This window comes from Fragaria vesca, linkage group LG2 (genome assembly GCF_000184155.1).
Source record: "Fragaria vesca subsp. vesca linkage group LG2, FraVesHawaii_1.0, whole genome shotgun sequence".
NCBI lineage: Eukaryota > Viridiplantae > Streptophyta > Magnoliopsida > Rosales > Rosaceae > Fragaria > Fragaria vesca.
This window is the reverse complement of record NC_020492.1, coordinates 23,155,062-23,156,759: the sequence shown is the minus strand read 5'-3', so window position 1 is coordinate 23,156,759 and position 1,698 is coordinate 23,155,062. Positions and strand designations below refer to the sequence as shown.

The following is a 1,698-nucleotide window of genomic DNA, read 5'->3' as shown; positions in this document are numbered from 1 at the left end:
AAAAAAATTAAGAGGTGTGTATTAAGTATATAAAGGTGTGTGAATAAAATTTCTCCGGCTCAAATTGGGCTTCGTTTTTTCCTTTTTTTCTAGGCACAAATTGGTCAATGGGCTTCTTTTTTTGGGTTAGTTTTGGATCTTCCATTTCCATAGGGTCTCTATTTTCAGGTGATTATAATTTTTCTTTGAAATATTATCACGCATTTGTTTTACCTTTTATTTTCATCTGAGATTCTCAATCTTTTTTTTTTCTTTCTCTTTTAATCGATTAAACAGTAGAGAAATTTTATTCACACACCCTTATATACTTAATACACACCTCTAATTTTTTTTATCTAATTTTTTTCGCCAGACTTCCTCATATGCCCTTTTTATTTTACCTAATACATACTCTTTTAACTTATTTTCTTATTCCTTCAACCAAAACCGATTCAAAACAAGTTACTGCTCTTTAATCTATCACTCTATTTTCTCAGCTCTATGATTAATACTACAAATTCTTCAACTAAAATCAAATCTAATTGGTAATAAATTGAAGCTGAATTCACAAACAATTAATGAAAACAAATTGATTGAAATTTTTTTTATTATTAATTTTCTCACTCAAATAACCTCAAAGATTTCAATAAGTCGAAATGGTATGGAAATTTGATATCATTAGGAAGCTTGCAGACTTCCGATAATATGTATAAAAATTAAAAACTTAGCATCACAAATTGAAATTTGCTTGTTTGTTTAGTTTTTTTTTATTCATCTTCATGAGAAGGGTAAAATTGTATTAAAAAAGATATAAAAAAATAGGGATGTGCATTAAGAAATTTGGTATGTGTGAATAAAATTTCTCATAATTTCAAACACGTTCTCATATTTTGCGTCTTAAAAGAGTACATATAATATATTTTCATTATTTTGGTTGCCGATAATATATTTTTGTTTAAAATTATCATATTATATTATAAATTTTGTTTTAAAAATTTATAGACAACAAAAAGAAAATTTCAAGCCCACCCCAGTTTACGAATCCTGGATCCGCCACTGATTGAAAGCAAACTTTCATCTTGTAGTGCTCTTGGTCAAGCTACTCCAAACCTGGCTGCCATTTCTAAAGGCCGAGCTGCTGCTGCAAATATCATGAACATGATTGAATCAGATTCTAACACCTCTAATGTATCAGCCAAGGGAGTAGTGTTGCCAAAAGTAACAGGGAAGATTGAGTTTTGTGATGTTTCTTTTGCCTATCCATCACGACCCAACATGGTGTTCGAAAACCTGAGCTTTTCGATTAGTGCTGGCAGGACTTTTGCAGTTGTTGGTCCCAGTGGTTCAGGAAAGAGCACCATTATATCCATGGTTCAACGATTCTACAACCCCTCTTCAGGTATATAAATACATTTCACATATACAACAATCCTTTCCATGTGTATATGCAAATACTGTGGCTAATGCAGCAACGTTTCATAGGTAAAATACTGTTGGACGGAAATGATGTTTCAACTCTACAACTGAGATGGCAACGGGAACAGATGGGATTGGTAAGTCAAGAACCAGCATTGTTTGCCACTACTATAGCTGACAATATCCTGTTTGGTAAAGAAGACGCCGGCATGGATGAGATCATAGAAGCTGCTAAAGCTGCCAATGCACATTCTTTTATTCAAGGTTTACCTGATGGCTACAAAACTCAGGCTGGAGAGGGAG

General features: G+C 32.7%; 1 protein-coding gene across 1 annotated transcript in view; it reads left to right on the top strand.

Moving 5' to 3' along the window:
- LOC101306304 (ABC transporter B family member 13-like) overlaps positions 1-1,694 on the top strand; it is a gene marked incomplete at its 3' end in the record, with an annotated part of 9,443 nt that extends 7,749 nt beyond the window's left edge. The window contains exons 14-15 of the mRNA XM_004292890.1: positions 1,065-1,378; positions 1,462-1,694. Of these exons, the coding sequence (XP_004292938.1) occupies positions 1,065-1,378; positions 1,462-1,694 (547 nt within the window). The remainder of the gene's footprint in view (positions 1-1,064; positions 1,379-1,461) is intronic.
- Between the last annotated feature and the right edge of the window lie 4 nt (positions 1,695-1,698).